This window comes from Aedes albopictus, chromosome 2 (assembly GCF_035046485.1).
Source record: "Aedes albopictus strain Foshan chromosome 2, AalbF5, whole genome shotgun sequence".
NCBI classification, from domain to species: Eukaryota; Metazoa; Arthropoda; class Insecta; order Diptera; family Culicidae; genus Aedes; species Aedes albopictus.
Window position 1 is genome coordinate 191,772,361 of NC_085137.1, and position 19,965 is coordinate 191,792,325.

Sequence of the window (19,965 nt, forward strand, 5' to 3'; positions counted from 1 at the left end):
GCTATTCTCGTGAAAAATTTCATCGCTCGGAGTGGGAATCGAACCCTCATCCATCCGGACTCTAACCGCATGGCTGCGAGGCTCAACCAATCACTTCTTGAAGAAACTTTGAGTAGTTTTGGATGGATCTTCAGGAGGAATCCAGCGAGAATCTCTAAAAGTATATCGGAAAACTTTTGAAAGTAATATCGGGACGTACTCAAACAGATATCTCGTGAAAGAATCTTGCGGAAAGCCAGGAAGTTACTTTGTAAGAAGTTCCAGGAATTACGCTCAGAAATCTTGAAAGATTTTTGAAGAGCAGGGGAACTTAAGTATTTTCGGCAGTTTTGTTCTCTTTGTCATGGTTTTTTTTTGAAACCTAGGTTTAGCTGTTGAACTCAGAGTTGGCATCAAATCCTTCCCAACCAAGCTGATTATGATCAAGTTTCAGGCAATTTGACCGACATAAATCCCTCATGACGAAGAGAACCAACCTGCCGATGATACCCTAAGTCACCCTTTATATTATTTTTACAAAATTTGGGTTATTTTTTGAATTATGAACTTTTAAAATTTCATCTGGAAAAACCTGGAAAACTCAGGGAATTTTATTTTGAGTTATGAGTAGACACCCTGTCTTACCATCAACGTCAACAAGACCAAATCGTTGGATGTAAACACGGTCAACTCTTCCAGTTTCACGGTAGCTGGGCAAGCAGTGGAGAATGTTGAAAGCTTCCAAAATCTTGGTAGTCAAATGGCGGCCTATGGCGGCACCAATATCGACATAGGGATACGGATCAAGAAGGCGAGGGGGCTTTTGCGAATTTAACAAATGTATGGAAAAACAACCAGATTAGTCGACGCATCAAAATCCTAATTTTCAACTCGAACGTGAAATCTGTGCTGCTGTACAGTGGAGAACATTCAACGTCTGCAGGTCTTCATCAATAGCTGCCTGCGGTATTTAATTCGTGCATGGTGGCCTCACAATTGCATCTCCAACGTGGAGACCCATCGTCGATGTCATCAAAAGCCGATAGCGATAGCCGATTGGCTTAAATAAAGGTTTTCTTACTAGAAATGCAAGATACAGTCACATTACAAGGGTAATAGTAGCTTTGCCAAATGAACTGTTGGTTTATGTCTAAAGCAGTAACGGAACATTTTTTCAAGAAATGTCCACAGCCTGTTCAAAATAACTAGTGTATCCTATAGTTTTGGTATGGATGTCGTCATACAAGCTAAATTAATTACCCATCAACTACCGTTCAACATTTATTTCATACAACATTATAAGCTACAACGAAAGTGTTTCCACTACCCTCAACTAGGTGTCGCTAGACGCGTACAAATCGTTCGCTATAAAACACCATCCGCACGGGTAACCATATGAATACGAACACATTGTACATCTTCCCCACCAATTCGTTATCTACTTCTGCCTCGCTATTCCTCCACTACTACATATGGCAGTGTCGTTTCCCAACCAAAACAGATGATAAATGGCAGTTTCAATACTTCTTCCCAAAATCGAAATCATCGTCAAAGTTATGGTCGTGGTCGTTGAAGCCTGAGTCGATATATCGCCGGGTATGAATCGGACTGGAACTCAACGGTCGGCAGCCGACGACTGCGGACGAAGGCCCCGGCGCAATGTCATCGTACCGCGAACAGTGATGATCACTGCCGGCCGTCCCCAGCGGGGAAGACGAACCGTAATGCCTGCCGGTTCCGAGGCACGTGCACTGGTGGTGGGCGTTGCACATGGTTTGCAGTTTGTGCAACAGCTCCGAGTCGGGGCCGTCCCGTAGATGCAGCAGCTTTGCTACCGAGGTTCGGAACGCTTGAAGCTGCGACAGACGATGGTTGGTGTCGGCCAGTTGCGACTTGATTCGCGACATCTCATCGCGGAGATGCTGAAAGAAAATAAGAAGATAAGAGTTTAGATGTTTAGAATTGATTAACTATTAATGCATGGTGCGTCTGAATCCGCTGTTTAATAAGTTTTAGGGGGCACATTGATACAGAACATATCAGACATGTTTCCAATCAATTTGTTTCCTTCAATGCCACCCAAGTTCATCGTATCGACAAAATTGCAACTGCTAATTGAAAGTACTAAGTTCTTCGAATTAATTCACTACAAAGAAAATCCGACAGTTTTATGGATGTGCGGTAATTCCTGGTTTGGTAGCTTTAGCGTGCAGCAAAAAATGGCACAAAAGCTTCGTCAGGTCATGCGGTTGACGAATTGACATCCAACAAAATATAGGAAATCCCGAGACGCTGCTCAGATAGGGTAAACGTACCAATAGTGGTGCTATTAGTAGCTCCTAGTAGTAAAATAATTGAATAAAATTAATAATACCACAAAACAAAAAGTTTAAAAACGTTAATCGGTAGTTTTTCACTTAAATTTGCTAGGAGAAATGTAAAAACCATTGTTTATTTCAGTTTTTGCCAATAAATCACTTGCACCAACTATAGGTACACGGTTCCTATTATGGAGGTAAAATTTAATATTGGTTCCTATAGTGGCGCATCCCATTGAATTCTTATGGGACCCACCACTATAGGAACACTACCACCACTATAGGTGCAAAGGAGCAAAAAAGTTAAGGAAAATAATTGTTTAAAATAGGTTTTCCGGCAAATCTTGAACACAAAACTGAATTAATGATATTAATTAGGTATAATATATCTATTAAAAATGTCATTTGCAAGCTTTTTGGTCGAAATAGTGCTAAATTGCCACTACCACCACTATTGGTACTACCTCCACTAAGGGAGCTTTTACCCTATATTACAAAAATACTGTTCTCCTTTTTCAGTTTCTGACAAGAAATCATAACAGATATGACACTCTTGGATTTTATTTCGCTTATTCTAGGGCGACTCAATTTTACCTTTAATCCGGAAGAATCTTTTCGATCGTTTAATGAGCGGTTTCAAATGCTGAAACTTTCAGAAAAGTTTCTAGTGGAACTCCTATAATAATTTGCGGTAGATCTCCTAGGGAAATACTAGGCACTACTGTGGGAATTTGCGGTGGTACATCTTAAATAATTTGCGGTTAATCTTCTAGAGAAATTGTCGTTGCAACTCTGGAAAAAAACATCCGAATTAACTGCTAGGGTAATTTCTGGTGGAGAGGAATTCTCGATAGAAGAATTCATATTGCAACTCCTATAGGAATTTTCCTGAGAAACACTAGGAGAAATCATTGGAGAAATTCCATTTGAAACTCTTAGAAGAATTTTCGGAGAAATGTGGAAATTTTGGAGAACTTCGAGAAGAATTCCCAGTGGAATTCCCACACAACAATTCCTGCCGAACTTCCGAACTCATAGATAAATTCTCTTTGAAACTCCTAGACGAATCCCTGGTAGAACTCCTAGAGAGAGAGAGAGAAATTCTCGGTAGAACATCTAGAAGAATTCCTATTGAAACTTCTACAGAAATTCCCTCTAGAACATATACAGAAATTCACGGTGGTCCCGATCAAGTTCCTATGGCGTCTTCCACTAATTACGTAAAATTTTAGGGAGAGGCTGGAGTACGGGCGAGTGTTACGGCTCATGCTCATGCAAAAACTTTAGGATTTTCACACATGAATTCATTACGGAGGAAGGATCAGAAAATTAAGATTTTAGCGTTACGTAATCAATGGATGTTGCTTAGAGCATTTTTGGTCGGTCACGGGCTGATTCTGGTCGATTCGAGATGATTTTGGCGGTATTGTAATAAGTGTCATCCAAAATGTATGAAAATTTTTATATAGGTAGGCATTTTTAAAATTTACAAATATCTATTCTATTCTATTAATTCTACTCTATTCTATTCTATTCTATTCTAGTATATTCTAGTCTATTTTAGTCTATTCTAGTCTATTCTAGTCTATTCTAGTGTATTCTAGTCTCTTCTAGTCCATTCTAGTCTCTTCTGGTCTCTTCTAGTCTATTCTAGTCTATTCAAGTCTATTCTAGTTTATTCTAGTCTTTTCTAGTCTATTCTAGTCTATTCCATTCTATTCTAGTCTCTTCTAGTATATTCTTAGCTATTCTACTATTCTGCGTTCTGAAATCGATTAGTTCCGGAATCGTTTTGCATAAGTTCACAATCAGAAGGTTCATGATCCTGTTGGAAGTTTTGATTTTTTCATATGTTCCGCAATGGATAACTTCAACTTGATGATTGCAGTTTGTATTTTCAATTTGATTTACATGCAAAAAATTGTGCCGAATCCTGCAGCAGAACTTGGCATTTCATAAAGTTCAGAAAAATGAAAATCAGCAAATTCAAATCATTGTTTATCTCTATCGTTCTACTATTTATTCGTTTTAGTTTCTTCAGAACCTACGATTTCATAGAATCAAGATAACTAAACTTTACCGAAATCAGAACAGTTGACTAAGAGATTGGAAAAACAACAAAGCAGCTGGAGTTGATCAATTACCAAGCGAGCTTCTAAAATACGGTGGAGTAGCACTGCACAATGGTTTATTTTCCCATTTTCACGCTCTTAATTAATAGCTCGAAGGATTGAGGAGATAGGGCAATGGTGTCTTCAGCAAAGTTGACGGGAATGACCAGCGCCATCTTTTGACAGTTAGAGTTTTCGGATCAATCCCCCTAAAAGTGAGATACAAAATTAATTTTTTTAAATTGTTGAGATAAAGGGTTAACGTCTTAGGCAAAATTGTAGCATTTTCGATTCCAAACAACTTTTCTGGAGACGTCAATGTTGTAATTTTTACTCCAATGCAGATAGAGGCCTGTGTTTGAAAGTTAACCCCAAAAACACGTTTTTAAGAAAAACATACATTTGTTGAATTTTTAGACCCATACAATGTTCTGCAAAGTTGTATAAATCAATATAACACGCAACTTTGCCGAAGACATCAAAGCTGTAAGAATTTAATGAGACGAGTTATAGATGAATTTATGTTTTTTTATCCACTTTTAGGGATAAATATCTTTCTTAGGGGCAAAAAGGTGCAGCTGAGGATACCCTTATCAGAAAGTACATCTCAAGAGCTTTCAAATAAGGGTTAGTTTGTCCGTCCATGATCGTCTACTGAAGAGATATGGTCATAATAAAAAATCTCCTTACTACGATTCAATTGCAATCAAATCTACTTTGACAGAAAAATTCATGGCTACTATGATGAAATATAAATTAAACCAACTTTCGTCTTATCTTAATAAAAGTTCATTGTGTTGACATTCTTCATATAAAATTTCAAATTGCTTTACAGAAGAACTCTGTTGGCTCTGTGAGAGCGTATTAAACCCCGATAAATCTTATATTTTATTCAATTAATGGGATTTGTACTAAATAGCGGAAATCTTATAAAAAGGCAGTGAAAAACGTTTTTTAGAACAAATTTGGTATTTAAAACATTTAGGACTGTTGCGCAAATTCGCTTAGAGAAAACTCTATATTATTTGATCATAGTAACCATGATTTTTTCTGTCAACGTAGATTTGAATGCAGTTAAATCGTAGTAAGGAGATTTTTTATTATGGCCATATCTCCTTAGTAGACGATCGTGGACGGACAAACTAACCCTTATTTGAAAGCTCTATTGATGTACTTTCTGATAAGGGTATCCTCAGCTGCACCTTTTTGCCCCTTAGAAAGATATGTATCCCTAAAAGTGGATAAAAAAAATTAAAAATTCATCTATAACTCGTCTCATTTAATTCTTACAGCTTTGGTGTCTTCGGCAAAGTTGCGTATTTTATTGATTCATACAACTTTGCAGAACATTGTATGGGTCTAAAAATTCAACAAATGTATGTTCTACTTAAAAACGTGTTTTTGGGGTTAACTTTCAAACACAGGCCTCTATCTCCATTAGAGTAAAAATTACAACATTGACGTCTTCAGAAAAGTTGTTTGGAATCGAAAATGCCACAACTTTGCCTAAGACGTCAACCCTCTATCTCAACAATTTAAAAAAATTAATTTTGTATCTCACTTTTAGGGGGTGTCTCGAGGAGCTGCAATTTCGTCGGACGCCTAACTGTTTATTTGAATAACCAAATTTAAATTACTATGATAGATTTTCGAACATTGTTCCCCTAATTAATTTTCGCAACGCAATGAACATTGCGTTCTTCAACTTCCCCTCTTTTTGTACCACTAACACTAGTCTGTAAGTGACATAATAAAAATTGTACTCTACTAATCCTCAGTACGAATATAGCAGTCAAACCGATCACATCGTGTTCCTAAGCTCGTCCAAAAATCCGAAAAGTGACCAGTCCGCCGCGTGAATCTACCTCCGAAGTAAGTCCGGTCACGTGCCCGGTCCGCCAGTCCGCCGTCGTAGTTCTCTGAACTTCTGGTGCACCGTCGTCAATAAAGTTCGCGAGTTTGGTGCGAACAGGGGGATTGATCCGAAAACTCTAACTGTCAAAAGATGGCGCTGGTCATTCCCGTCAACTTTGCCGAAGACACCATTGCCCTATCTCCTCAATCCTTCGAGCTATTAATTAAGAGCGTGAAAATGGGAAAATAAACCATTGTGCACTGGTAAGAGCACTACACTGGGTCATTACCAAGATTTGGGAGGAGGAAGTATTACCGTAGGAATGGAAGGTATCGTGTGTCCCATCTACAAAAAGGGCGACAAGTTGGATTGCGGGAACTACCGCGCGATCACACTACTGAGCGCTGCCTACAAGATACTCTCTCAAATTTTATGCCGCCGTCTATCACCGATTGCAAGAGTTCGTGGGGCAATATCAGGCTGGATTTATGGGTGAACGCGCTACAACGGACCAGATGTTCGCCATCCGCCAGGTGTTGCAGAAATGCCGCGAATACAACGTGCCCACAAATCACTTGTTCATCGATTTCAAATCGGCGTATGATACAATCGATCGAGAACAGCTATGGCAGATTATGCACGAATACGGATTCCCGAATAAACTGATACGATTAATCAAGGCGACGATGGATCGAGTGATGAGCGCAGTTCGAGTATCAGGGACACTCTCGAGTCTCTTCGAATCTCGCAGAGGGTTACGGCAAGGTGATGGTCTTTCGTGCTTGCTGTTCAACATTGCTTTGGAGGGTGTAATAAGAAGAGCGGGGATAAACATGAGTGGGACGATTTTCACGAAGTCCGTTCAGCTGCTTGGTTTCGCCGATGATATTGATATTATTGCTCGTAAATTTGAGACGATGGCGGAAACGTACATCCGACTAAAGAGGGAAGCCAGGCGAATCGGATTAGTTATTAATGTGTCGAAGACAAAGTATTATGGCGCCAGCACCAAACCGACTAGCGAAGTTTTGACTAGCGACACTTTTTTTGAGTACCGGGTGGGTTGCGCTGAGTGCGTTCAATGATGTACTATCATATACGTCACTTCCGATGTATGTTGTAAACAACTCAAAATTAGCAAAAATATTTTTCTCAAAAAAAGTTTATTGATTTCCAATCAAATTCATAATACATGATGGCAAAGGGCTCCAGGGAGGAATCACCGCGCCCGCCACCCCGAATTCATATCGACGGTGATGAAATCGAGGCGGTTGAAGAATTCGTGTACTTGGGCTCACTGGTGACCGACGACAACGACACCAGCAGAGAAATTCAGAGGCGCATTGTGGCAGGAAATCGTGCCTACTTTGGACTCCACAGAACTCTACGATCGAATGAAGTTCGCCACAACACGAAGTTAACTATCTACAAAACGCTGATTAGACCGGTCGTCCTCTATGGGCACGAAACATGGACCCTACGTGCAGAGGACCAACGCGCCCTTGGAGTTTTCGTACGGAAGGTGTTGCCACAGACAAACAGACGTAACACATGCGAAATTTCCATCGACCACGCTTTTAACGATCATTTTATATTTTCATAGTTGTGGCTTTCACAACCAGAGGCGCGCGCATCGTTTTTCTATGTGTTTGACGTTTCACACTAACGCCTTCTGTTGACGATATTGCACAACACAGTGATTCGTGCAACTTTTCCTCCAGGTGATGGTAGTGTGAACTGGGCGATGGATTTCCATGAAAATCGTTCAAGGTGTTACGTCTGTTTGTCTGTGGTGTTGCGTACCATCTACGGCGGAGTGCAGATGGAAGACGGGGCAGACGGGACTTGGAAAAGGCGAATGAACCACGAGCTGCATCAGCTGCTAAGAGAACCAACCTTCGTCCATACCGCGAAAACCGGGAGGCTACGGTGGGCGGGTCACGTCATCAGGATGTCGGATAGCAACCCGACTAAAATGGTTCTCGAGAGTCATCTGACCGGTACAAGAAGACGTGGAGCGCAGCGAGCTAGGTGGGTCGACTAAGTGGAGGACGATCTGCGGACCCTACGCAGAGTGCGGAACTGGAGACAAACTGCCATGGACCGAGTGGAATGGAGACGGCTACTATGTACAGCAGAGGCCACCCCGGCCTTAGCCTGATTGGTAAGGTAAGGTAAAAATAACTAAAACGAATGCTATGAAATGAACCGATAGCGCCACCGTAGCCTTGTGTGTTTGACGTAACTTGATTGCTGTCACTGTGTTACCGTCCATATACGGTGGCGCTTTTGTTTTGATGCGGTGAGTAAAAGTCGGCTTCAATGATTCATTGAGATTTCTGCGTACATGGGCATTGCATACTTTTAGGCGTTTGTCGGCGGGTGTAGAGATTTAGTCCCAATTTTAAAAAAATAATTCCAAATCGTGAAAACACACTTCGTTGAGGTTTGAGGCCAGGTTTAGAGACTACTATAGTTGATCTACCAAGAAAAAAATAAACAAAACATTATTGTAGTTTTCATTATTTACCACCTTTTTAGTAATTTTCACTACCTAAAGTGAATTTTACAAGCAGATTTATATATAAAACAATAAAAAGGAGTTTCAATGATAATGGTTCATACAAAAATAATGACAGTGTTATTTTTGTATGAAAATCGATTCATATTATGAAATGATTGCTTCTTGAGTGACCCATAATTATGCTATGAGTGTACACAAATTATGTCCCGCAAAAACGACTTTTTCACTAGCTCGAAATCAACAAAACAAAGTACTGCGCTCCGACCATATTTTACGTCCGCTTATTTTACGCCGAATCAGTCTTCGTTCACTTTTTTACGTCCAAAACTTAGATTAACGTCCACTTCAATCATAGGCCTAGCCTAAATCTTGAGCAGTTTTTCAAAAATGCATTTGTTATGTTCAGTAACTTTCGACAGGACGACAAAGGCCAGCCAGTGATAGTTTATGATATTAATATGGATCGACTTCAAACGGACGTAACACGAAAATTGGACGCGTTGAATTCAAATAGTGCGTCATTGAAACGCATGCTTGGTGCTGTGCTCGATAGCTTGAATGAACTCAAGGCAAACAAGAGCACGTCCTCGATTGAGCGTATTCAAACAGAATTCCCTTTAAAAGATGATGAAATGCTGATGGCACTAGAAGTAAAATCAAGAGATGCGGCTGTCGAAAGTGCTCTACGTGAGCACTGAGCAGTTAAAACAATATTCAATAAAAAAAATATTTTCGATTTTCTACGTTGTAAGGTTGACAACCTGTTCAAAAATACTGCAAGGTATACATGGAACGGTAGGGTGGCTGTTAACAGCAGTCACACCGATTTCGCTAATAAAAGCCGCCGATCTCAATGTCGTACGCATTTTACTGGGTAAGTGGGAAAAATGTCACACTTTGGCTAATTTTCCATTAAGAAATGGAATTATAATGTTGCGCATACTGTGTACAATATCGTGGTTTTAAGATGCCCAATTGAAAACAGCCGAACAACGAACATGTAATGTATTGCTGTTTTCTAGGTGTATTGAGCAGTTGTTTTGAAAAGTAATATGAGTTTTTTGGTGTTGTATGCTATTTTGCATGATAAACTTATTTATTCAAGCTGCGGTACAAATAATCCATTTTGGGGGTGACCTTGAGCCATATGAAAGAACATACATGCAATCAGAGAACCCTACAAACGTGAATTGAAACAACTGCATGAGTATTCACATTATTTAATGCATAAGGCCAGAACAAATCTCATTTTCTGCTTGTGTCCAGTGCTCGGTAACTCTTCATAGGGGAAGGGGGGGCGGGGGGGGGGGGGGGGTGTATGATGTATAATATATGTATTTTAGGAAAACAATTTGACAAATCCGTTAAACTCATCGGATTAGTTAGAAAAGAAAATTGAAATTTGTGCCAGCCTAATACGGTGTAATATTTTGTAAATGAATATTAGATTAATGCAAAATGAAAATGTACGTGTGAAAATAATACTTTGGTCTTTTGAGCAGCGCTGTTATTGGTCGTGAGCTTCCCATGACGATGAACAAGTAGGCCCTTTCATCGTCACAAGACAAAACGAGCATTCACGCACTTCGTCATGTCATTTTGCAATGATCAAGCGTCATGACGGAAACTTTCATATTGTTTTGAAATTAAAATTTTCACCTAGTCCCAGCAAATTTAGGCTAGCCGTTGTATTTAACAGATAGAGAGGATATACATTTATGCTTTGAAGGATTTAAACAATGACAAAATCTATGAATGTTGTAGTTATTGCCTTGTTTACAACCATGTCACGCTCCGTCATGACCGAAAAATGAGCGAATATTGTTAGGCTCTCTTGGTCATTGGCTCCCGATTCGATGACATTGAGAGAGGCACTTCTGTAAAATTCGCGCGACGACCCGTGTTGATGCTGACGCTTTCCAAGCCTGCTTTTGAGAATGCTAGTTGGAGTTATATTCACGGGATAGGATAAAAAATATAATTTGGACATGCACGGCGATGTATATCTTGTTCCGGAGAGCTAATAAAATAAGATACTTCTCAATATCGATTATTGAATCAAACAGACCCTATTCTGATGACTTAGGTTGAGAATACGCTTAACAGTTAAGAATTTACTTAAAAATATTGAAAATGTAAATTATTTCACTAAAACCCTTCAAATGCATTGGTATGCAAGACGACATACACATCGCAGTCACATACAAAATTCACCTCAAAATCGTTGAAATAATAATTATAAGAAATTTAAAATTCTTAATACAATGAAAAATGTTCAATAAAGAAGCGTTAGGCAACCAATCGCTTAACATTCATCTAGAACCCTTAAAATAGATGATGTCCAAAATACATTACAAGTTTTCTACTGTTAATATATTTTGGTCATCTGACGAACTGAATGGGGATGCTGTGCGATTGCATACTTGGAGGCGTATTCTGTGGATCTGGCGATATTTCCTCGATTTTAACTAAAACTGTAATATTTATCAAAATAGATGCCTGTTAAGCGAAGAAATATTGATTATTTGCAAGAAGATATTTGTTAATTTATGCTACTTCCATGATTTAGCAGAATTCATGACTAAACATAGAGATAATTGCACTGTCCAAATTCAATATAACACTTTGTAGTGATTTAATAATTAAAATCAATCTTCTATACCATGAAACGCCTAAGAATATGCAATTACCGATGGAACTTGGACCGCCTTGGGGACGGAACAGCACAATTGTGCTGGTCCCACTTTGACCACCCAGAAATCTTGCGCTTTTCAACAAAGCACCACTTTTCCTTCGCCGTTTTGCAGAACTATTTTTTTTCTATCGATTTTTATCTCTGCATACTTGAATTAAACAAATATTTATAAAAATACGACAGATAAAATTTTTTCAACTTCTAGGGTGATTGTTTACTTTTTGTTTAACTTTTCGTGGCGTTTTTTATAAACAATTCCAATCAAAGCTGAGGCTCAGAAATACAAGTTAGAGTAATAACTCGATCATAAAAGTTATTTACATCACATATTTTGAGGAAAAAACCATTGAAAAAAATGTGTAAAACCAATGCCGAAAAACAACACGATTGTGCTGGTTCGTCACGAAAGGGGTATGAAGCAAGTCACCTATTCCCCAGTGCCAAGAAACTGCTTGGAAAAGAAAGTTTTTGTTTCCACCCAAGTAACAATTTCTATGCCTTCTGCACTTAGATATTATTTATTGAGGTTTTGTCATGGATTTTTTGAAGCCCTTTCAGGTTTACTGAAGATGTTTATGTTGCAAAGCAGCATTAACAACAAAAGCAACTCTAAAACAGTGTGTAGGTACCTAGAAATCCATCGAATAAAACTTTTCTGTTTGTCTTTTTACCAAGCAAAAAAAGTGTTGTAATCGAGCTGTTAAGTAAGTATTAAAACTTGAACCTAAAACTTATTTCATAGCCGCATGCATGTTTTATCATATCGCTTTTAAAACCAGATAAACTACCTAAATACGTAATAAAGCAATCTTAAACGTTATTAGGGTTAACAGTGGAAGCAAGCTTAAGAATGATACTGAAATACGATCTTCTTTTGATAAATAGATTCAATGAGCTACATAAACGAAAGGATAATTCACCAGGTATAATTATTCTTCATTCTAATTGAAGCAAACGTCAATGGAAAAACCTCGGGTGGGTTTAATTTCCCATCACCACATTAAGCTTCTTTCTCTAGAGTCCGATTGTGATTGGGGTTTTCAAAGCACCTGATGGATGGGGATTCCATCGTTTGTTATAAGCCCGGTACCACAGCTGTGCTCGAACAATGGCTTACTTTTACTCACAGCCGCAGCCGGAGTAATGAGATCCTGATTGTTTACTACTACAGTGTATCAAACAATTGTCCGTACAGCAAATTTTTTGTCAAAATAATTTTTCATTCAAATATTTATAACTTTTTTATGCGTCAATCAAAAACCCTGAAATTTTTATCAATTATGACCCAAATATTAAAGCTCCATTGGTAAAATTTTGAGCGAGATCGAATAAGTTTTCTGAAAGTTATAGAACTTTTAGTAAAACTTATAAGATTTTTGAACACATTTTTAAAACATTATATCTCAATATGTACTCGATGAAATTTTTTCAATTTTTTATGTGTTACATCTTATACCTAAGGCTTTCACATGCAGCTATGTTTGAGGTTTTATATTCACTACAAAAAATATGAAAAATGTGCTTATGTAGCTGACGATGTTTAAAAATTTACTATATTTTGAACATATAATCTGCCATTGACAGAACAAAAAATCCATAGGACCTACTCTTCATATGTAGTTTAGTAGGTCCTGTATAAAAATATTACATTAAGAGAGTTTAAAAAAGTTGAAAACACTTGGCACTTTTATTGATCAAAATATGATAAATTTCCAAATGACACTCTGAACATATACAGATTTTTCATATTTTTTGCAGTGAATATAAAACTTCAAACGAAGCTGCATATGAAAGCCTTAGGTATAAGCTGTAACACAAAAAAAAAATGAAAAAGTTTCATCAAGTACATATTGGGATATAATGTTTTGAAAATGTGTTCAAAAATCTTATGAGTTTTACTGAAAGTTCTATAACTTTCAGAAAACTTATTCGATATCGCTCAAAATTTTACCAATGGAGCTTTAATATATGGGTTATAATTGGTCGAAATTTCAGCGTTTTTGATTGACGTATAAAAAAGTTATAAACACTTAAATGAAAAATTATTTTCATCAAAAAATTACTGTGCGGACAATTGTTTGATACACTGTATATTACTTACCGAACACTCAAATAGCCTCAAAAACACAAAACACAATTAAAAATCTTACAAAAATATAAAAGGTTTTCATTTGTTTACGTTTTTCACCGCTATCGGCCAAGCGAAGAGTTCTTAAGGGCATTCTGTCTGATACCGCATTTCCTTAAAACCTAACAGTGTTTAAGAAGCGTATATACTTATGCGTTAGGAATAAATAGGTGTATGCTTGTTTTTGCAGCGTATTCATAAAGAGCAGCAATTCTAGAACATGTTGCTTTTACACTAAACGATCTTAAACAATCTTAAACAAAACCAGGAGGATTTAACTTGACGGCATCCATATTTTCCATCACGATAATCAATTCCTGCTTGCAAAGTAGGTGCGCCATGTTGATAATTGGATTGTGATTTAAATTCATGGTGTTGCAAGGGGGATTGAAATTGTTATTTTCTTTATGACAAAAACCTCAAAATGAAGTGGCGCTTCGTCTTATTTAGAGACAACGTATTGCATTATACCGGCAAACTTGTTTGGCATGAACTTTTTCGTCATAGCAACAGAGTTTTTCTTCGTGGGAATTGACATATAAATATTATTAACATGGATGACCGATGTAATTTTCGTTCTCGCATTATTAATAATTTGCAATGTTCTGCCATGTTTTTGTTTCATTTTAGTTTCAGATTAATTTCAAGTCATTGGATTTAATTGTTCATTTAAGGTGTTCTTAGAACTTCAATACGGCTTGTTGATCTTATTGCGTGCTACAAAACAAATCTTATCTATGCTGTATAGTATACTACAAGAATATGTCACAAAACCAACTGGCCTATATAACGTTTTAAGGAATGGTTTTAACAACCTCCTGTAGGGTGGGCCCTTTTAGGCTTAAAAAGGTTTTGTCACGGGTTTATTAGAGCTGTTAGGATCATTTTGCTTTAAAACCAGTTTTAATGGTTTGATTGTAACAACAGCTTGTAGGCTGTGAGAAAACTAAAAATGTTACTTGGGCAGCAGGACTCAGTACCGACGCATAAGGCAGTGGTTATTGAACAGTGATGCAAGCAAAATTTACCGTGCTTCATCAGCTCATCGGAATAGCTGGTTTCGTCTCCCGATTTGAACCCACCGGACTTTTGTACATGGGAATACATGCTAGGGAACCTGGGCGACGCGAAGAACTTGGTTTTGGATACCTTCAAAAACCCGTTTGGTAAACATTTGGGATGAAATGCGTGACGAAGGGGTGCATGCGAGTTGTAATAACTTCGAGATGCGTCTGCGGGCCGTAATTCAAAACCAAGAGGAATGATTCTAATTGAACTAAATACCGTGATTTCGGGTGGAATTGATCAGTGGGGTGAAATTGATCGCCGTGAGGGCAATTTTTATTTGTCAAAAATGAAACCTTGAACTAAAAACAATTTGTAGAAAATGACCATCATCTGGCTCAAGGGGTATTAAATGATGAGTTTACATGTTTTACAGCTAATTAGTCACATATTTCTCTGTTAAATTTAATATCTTCCGAAACTGCGTGTTTGGTGAATTTCAACGGCACTTTCAAACTTTTGTTACCGTAGCTGTATCGCACATGGAATAAATATTTGAATGAATGTTTATAGCTGCCAAGTGTTCGCTTAACCCGATTTTGTCACTCAAAGTTCTATAATATTCATATTTATGCATAAAATTGTACTTTTGCTAAAGTAATGACTTGCTTAGTATGAAAATTGCATACTTTTATGCGTTTTCTTTAGATTTGTATATTAAGAATTAAGAATTTACTAAACTTGTACAAGTTTTACAAAGCATTTCGCATTCTGGGGTGGTTAATTCAGATGGAAAATTTATGTTCAGTACTTACAAAGGCATTTCACTAACTGATCAATTTCACCCCGAAACTAAAATTTCTGATTTTTTGTTTTAAATGATATTTATTGCAATAGGGGGATTAGGGGCATAATGGACACCCTAAGCAAATGAGTATGTTAGGCCTGTGTAACAGACAAAAACTTAACATATTATCAGTTGGCTTACAACTTTAACTTGTTTCCTACGTATTTCAATCATTTACAGCTGCTAGAATGTCATTATTGTGAAGAAATAATGAATTGAAAACTATGTGTTTTTTGGGGCTGGCAGGAAAGGTACGGGGCGAAATGGACACCCAACGGGGCATAATGGACACCCCTGCATATTTTATGCTGTATCTTTGAGAATATCGACCAGTTAAGTAATTTGCCTACGGAGATCAATACCACAGATATAATACTCCATCTTAGACGAGTTTACATAACTTCAAAGTTAATCAAATAAATTTTAGGCTAAAATAACCGGATTGATTTTTTTCAAACTCTCTAAAACGCCTAACAGTATGCAACGCACGTACATCCATTCATAATTGCCGGTGTTCATTTCGCCCCGAATCGACTACAACATTAAAATTGCTATTTTCAGTAAGTTCTGATCAAAAATATAATACTTCATCCATTGGTAAATCTGCGTATACATGTAGATAAGCTAACAATTCACTTGTTTGTATGGTGGACACACTCAAACACTCGTAATACCTTATTTGCTGCTGCTTCGAAATTGTAAGAAATCTACCATATGCAAAACATACTTCAATTTCAATGATATTTTGGTTATTTTGAAGGAATATAAATGGTACTTTTGAAAAATATAACAATGACTTGTTCCTTTACACTTATGCATTAAAAGTTTTACATAAAAGTCAAAGGTTTCCGCAAAAACAGGGGTGTCCATTTCGCCCCGGGTGTCCATTATGCCCCTAATCCCCCTACAATGATTTGCAGTAAAAGTTTCAACCTCGTTGACTGACGAAACCCGTGGACGTACTTGTTTTAAAGCATTGAGTTTGACCATATCGATAACCATTCAAAAATTAGAAGCCAAAAACTGTGAAAAGTGATCAATTTCACCCGAAATCACGGTACTTTGTAAGTTTAATACCTTGTGAGTTTGCAGAAAAATTAAATCTTGTTTGAATTTTGCATCAGTTTTCGAGTGTATCATTTCTACGTTGCCACCCTGTATTTATGATTTCATGCTTATTGCTGGCAGGAACAGCCTGGATTCGCTGGTTGGGTCACGATTGCGCCCCGATTAGCGAATCATATTCGTTCGTTCGGGCACCTGACATCTGATCAAAATGCTCTAGACACACGCGAGTGACGAGAAATACGTCACGAAACACTCGCATACTTTCACAAACGTTCTCAGATGCAACGGCGGTCAGACGTCAAACTCGATATGACATCTATTTTGACATTGACAGTGATTTTTAGTTGGGTTTTGCCCCAACCAGTGAACATTCAACCATCGGGACAGCCCATCCATCGAGCCACCACAATGAACGAATCGGGACTGTAGTGTGTATTATCTGTTTTATTAGCATTATTTAACTTAAACGGGTTGCCAAAAAAATTGTTATAGTTCTATTTAAAGGACAAGTGTTGTTTTACCATATTGTTGTCTGTGTGACAGTGGATTCATGCCAACATATTGAGCAGTCAGCAACGACGCATGCTGCATCAAGTGATCTAGTAGGCATGGCCAAACATAAGACATCCGCGTCGTCATCATCGGTCAAGAACGTCAAAAGTGAAAAGTCAGTGCATTCTCGCAGCTCCCGCTTGCTCGCAATAAATCTAAATTGCACATTTGGCGATCCTGCCGGATTAAATTATAAATAAACCTGTTGTGAATGAATGTGGGCAAGCGGGGGCGTTTAAAAACAAAGTAGTGATTGTAGTGAATTTTAATGGGAAAACGGAAAGTTTTTTGCGATCAAAATTGAGTGAGTGTGCTTTTTTGTTGCATCTTCCTAAGAAGTTTCAGAAGGTAGGAATCCTGGTAGGAACTGCAGCTTGATTTATGGTAATTTACTGATTGGACTTTATCTAAAATCAGCCGATACCCAAACAGTTGTTCATGCTATCTTTCTGCAACCAGGTGAGAAACATGCACAGTGTGAAACAGTGAGAAACACACAGCAAGAGCGCATGCAGGTTTCGAAATGCAGGAAGAAATGTGTTGCTAGTTAGGTCGGCGTAGAAAGTTAAATCAATTGGGTTGTTTAGTGAATAAAATATTGCTATTTTCTACAGCCTAATCGAAAGAGCTCATTTTTCTGAGAATAACGTAATTTTATTGAATTCCAACGCCTTTGTTTTGATGGTTAAATTAACAAAACAGTTTTAATTTTCTTGGATAGAATGACAGTTCAATCGTTAAAGTGACAGTTTGACCCGAACAAAAAAATTTTCCCCATACAAACTTTAAATGCATTTTAAAAATAGTTCCCGGACTCCAAAAATTATGAAATTTTGGATTTCGACTAATTTTTGGCCGGAGAATCCGATTATGAAATAAACCGGATACCCCTAAAGAACCCAATTATGGGCTAGCGTCACCAAAATGTGGTCAAATGACAACGATATTTTTTCAATTTTAGATCGAAGCAAAAATGTTCTGGTGTGTTTTCTTTAGCACCGCGATGTTGAGGCTGTTTTATTTGATTGTCATTCCAAAACAAAACAAAAAAAAAAACATTGCGCCGCGAAGCTTCATGGCTTACTAGATGTTGAACTGTTAAACACTATAAAACGAATTCATGTCTTACATTTTCCGATGATAACTTGTGTGGCTTGATGATTGTTTGAATTTTATGAAAATATGGAATCTTTTTTTTTTTGCGGTTGGGGATGATAACCGTTATCACCGTAAATTTTACATAATTTGGATTTATGATGTTTTTGCATTAATGTTATCGTTCCAATACCATAATATTAAAGACAACAAATAAGGAAGGTAGGCTCCTTAACATAGGTAAGATAGTCACCTTTCAAAAAAAAGCTCAAGAAAAAACATCAGACCAAACAAATATGGCTGTCACAATGGCAGACTTGGATCCTTGCTCACGTTTTCAAGCGCACTAATCTTGAAAATTCGTAAACAAATTCGCTCAATTTGGAAAAGCTGCCTCTGTTTGCAAGTGTGCAACGTCAGGATAAACAAGTGCGGCTTGGTTCCAGACTTCGTTCATCAGATTTGTGCCTCTGAAGTTAGTATGAAAAATTGCAAAGAGATTTATTGATGTTTCACCTTCAGTTGCGAGATAAACGGCATGCCATTGTAACTTACGCAGCTATGAAATGAATTCTCATCGGAGAATAGAATTGTCAGACAAAAGAGGCACAACACAAGCAACAAAGAAGTCGCGGCGATTACACTTTATCCCAACTGGAAACAGATAATGACATGATCTCGAACATTTTTGTTCTGGACTAAATGGATGCTGAATTTGTTGCGTACTTTTCAACTCGTGAATAATCGATTATAATTAACCCAAAATAGAATCTGTTTTATGGTAAATCTTAATAGCGTTGCAGTGTTTACCGACTCGAAGTTACCGCTCGAAAATCGCAATGCAAGTCTCAAAAATTTCTAAACCCCCGGTGAACGACCTTTACCCAATTCTGTTCAAATATGTCGCATTGGGTGGTTTGTCGCAACAAATGCAAGTCGTGACATTGTCGTTATTGTTGTGCGATAATTGAATTTTGATTATGTGATTCCCATAGATAAATTAATGAGCGCCGGTACTATACCGCCGTCCTATGCTCACTGAACATGCACAAAAGCTTGTTTCTATCACCACAACGTTCGCTAGTGATCAACGAGGAGTAGTTTTTGTAACAAAGACGATTCCTGATGCTAAGAATTTTCAAAATTTAGCGAATTTCGAGAAGGCTAGCTACTATCTGCGAATTTTGCGTATGCTTGGGTAACGCTTGTGTGCTTACTTCAGAGGATTACATATTGCTTAATGTATTTTGAGTTTTGGTACACAAATAACGAAATGTATCATTGGAGATGAACCAGCCTCGGGCTCAAAATCTCCCTAATAAAGTTAATAATAATAATAATAAATGTATCAGTATAGTATGTAGTTAGATTTGTCATTTGCTTTCGTTAAATTGGACATGCACATTGTTTCCTATTCAGATTTTCCTTCAGGATACACCAGCTTAATAATGAGTGACTGAACTATTATGACCGAAAATCTGTTGGAACTCGCCTGACAGTTGCAATATAGGTGCATATGTACTTATTGGCACAAAGTTCAAGAAAGAATTTCATACTTCAAATGTGACATTCTGGATAAATTATAATCACAGTAGAATGGTATGAAGGTTTCTTTGTGACAGGTGCTATCCATATTCATATTCATTGACCGAGATGCGAAAGACCATACGTTTTTATGATCTCCCATTTTACGCAAAAAAAATAAAAGTGTTCAACAGCGTGATTAGTTGTGGCAAAACTTGTTTATAAAAAAAAACAGTCCACAGCGTGTCCAGATGAACGCATCTT

At 37.7% G+C, this 19,965-nt stretch overlaps 1 protein-coding gene across 5 annotated transcripts in view; it reads right to left on the reverse strand.

Moving 5' to 3' along the window:
• Positions 1–1,247: 1,247 nt before the first annotated feature.
• LOC109408153 (coiled-coil domain-containing protein 170) overlaps positions 1,248–19,965 on the reverse strand; it is a 110,047-nt gene continuing 91,329 nt past the window's right edge. For all 5 annotated transcript variants that reach the window (XM_062848105.1, XM_062848106.1, XM_029873577.2 and 2 more), the window contains one exon: positions 1,248–1,901. In XM_062848105.1, coding sequence (XP_062704089.1) covers positions 1,497–1,901 — 405 coding nt within the window. In that variant the 3' untranslated portion in view covers positions 1,248–1,496. The remainder of the gene's footprint in view (positions 1,902–19,965) is intronic.